Source organism: Galeopterus variegatus, unplaced genomic scaffold (assembly GCF_000696425.1).
Source record: "Galeopterus variegatus unplaced genomic scaffold, G_variegatus-3.0.2 Scaffold280, whole genome shotgun sequence".
NCBI classification, from domain to species: domain Eukaryota; kingdom Metazoa; phylum Chordata; class Mammalia; order Dermoptera; family Cynocephalidae; genus Galeopterus; species Galeopterus variegatus.
The window spans coordinates 4,978-6,395 of record NW_007726391.1 but is presented as its reverse complement, the minus strand read 5'-3'; the positions used below and the strand labels follow the sequence as shown (position 1 = coordinate 6,395).

The following is a 1,418-nucleotide window of genomic DNA, read 5'->3' as shown; positions in this document are numbered from 1 at the left end:
TTTCACATATGCCGCCCTATTTCAGAATGCCAGAATTCTACTGTCCGAGCTATGTTACACGCAGACCAGCCCCGGGCTCCCCTGCCGCAAAGACGGGATGCAGGTGCTACAGGCCCTGAGCCCTCCCCCCTCCGCCTCCCTCCCCATTCCTCTCCCCCTTACCCTCTCCCCCTCTTCCCCAACTGCCCCACAATATCTTAGAATGTTAAAAATAGTAATAATTAATTTTTTAAAAAATTTTAAATATATATGTAGACCAGTACATTTTATTTGTTAGAATACCTGAAAAAAGAAAAAAAAATCATTCAAAGTAGTGTGGTTGAAAAATCCCAACCTCTACCTCATCAAAATAGGGCATTCTTCACTCCATCAGGGTCCCAAGGCAAGGAGCAGGTGAAAGCCGAACCCGGCCACAACTAGGCAAACTGCTGCCACCACCACGGGGCCCCACCAGGGTCCTGAAGCATGGATTGGGGGGAAGCCGACCCCAGAAGCACCAAAGAAAGAGCACACCAAAAAAAACACCATTTCCACATGGGTAGCCCACCAGAGCCACTGCCATTGCCACAGCTGCCACAAGTTTCTATGGCAGCAGTCACAGCCACCCTGCAAATGGCACACCAGACTCTCAACTGCATTGACACAAGGACAGGCACTAGCGAAGACCAAAAAGAAGAGGTCCTCTCTCTCCACAAAGCACAAGTATCAGATTTGCAATAATAGGGGAGGACTTGATCACACCTGTCTCAGTACTGGACAAATCATCAAGGCAACAAACCAGGAGAGAAGCAGTTAATCTACTGGATGGAGAGGATGAATCTATGGTTATTAGAGTGGGGAAGGGGATAGGGAGGGGAAAGAGAGGCAGAGGGGGGATTGGATAAGGGACATAAAGAATAAGTATGATTTATAATAATGAATATGCTAATAAAAAATAAATTAAAAAAACAGGGCATTCTTCAAGTGCACAAATTTAAGTTAGATTTAAAATAGTCTCAACTGTACACACACCATTACAATTAACTAAAGCATTTCTATTTCAAATTAATCTAATATTAATCACTTAATATTCTGGAAGTTATTTAGACAAATTCAAATAGATATTAAAAATACTTACATTATCTATTGATTTAAGCCTGAGCCCAATTTTTCCATCTTGATCCTTACACAAAATGACTTCACGAATCCCTTGCTTAATTTCTGCTCTACGAATTCCAACATCATTACCAGTAACAGGAGCCACCATATAGTTCATACTGGAAGGTCTTGCTACCAACTGCTAACAAAAACACACATAATGTGTCAATATTTAGAAACACTCATTGAAAAAATCTATGATAATTACCTAGAACATGCTCAATTGTGGTTTTCCAAAAGTAATCTGCAAATAATTTCCTTCAGATAAAGTTTGATTTCTG

At 41.2% G+C, this 1,418-nt stretch overlaps 1 protein-coding gene across 1 annotated transcript in view; it reads right to left on the bottom strand.

Moving 5' to 3' along the window:
* Positions 1 to 1,328, bottom strand: part of LOC103585857 (syntenin-1-like) — an 8,386-nt gene extending 7,058 nt beyond the window's left edge. The window contains exon 1 of the mRNA XM_008566949.1: positions 1,118 to 1,328. Within this exon, the coding sequence (XP_008565171.1) occupies positions 1,118 to 1,255 (138 nt within the window). The 5' untranslated portion in view covers positions 1,256 to 1,328. The remainder of the gene's footprint in view (positions 1 to 1,117) is intronic.
* Positions 1,329 to 1,418: the final 90 nt, after the last annotated feature.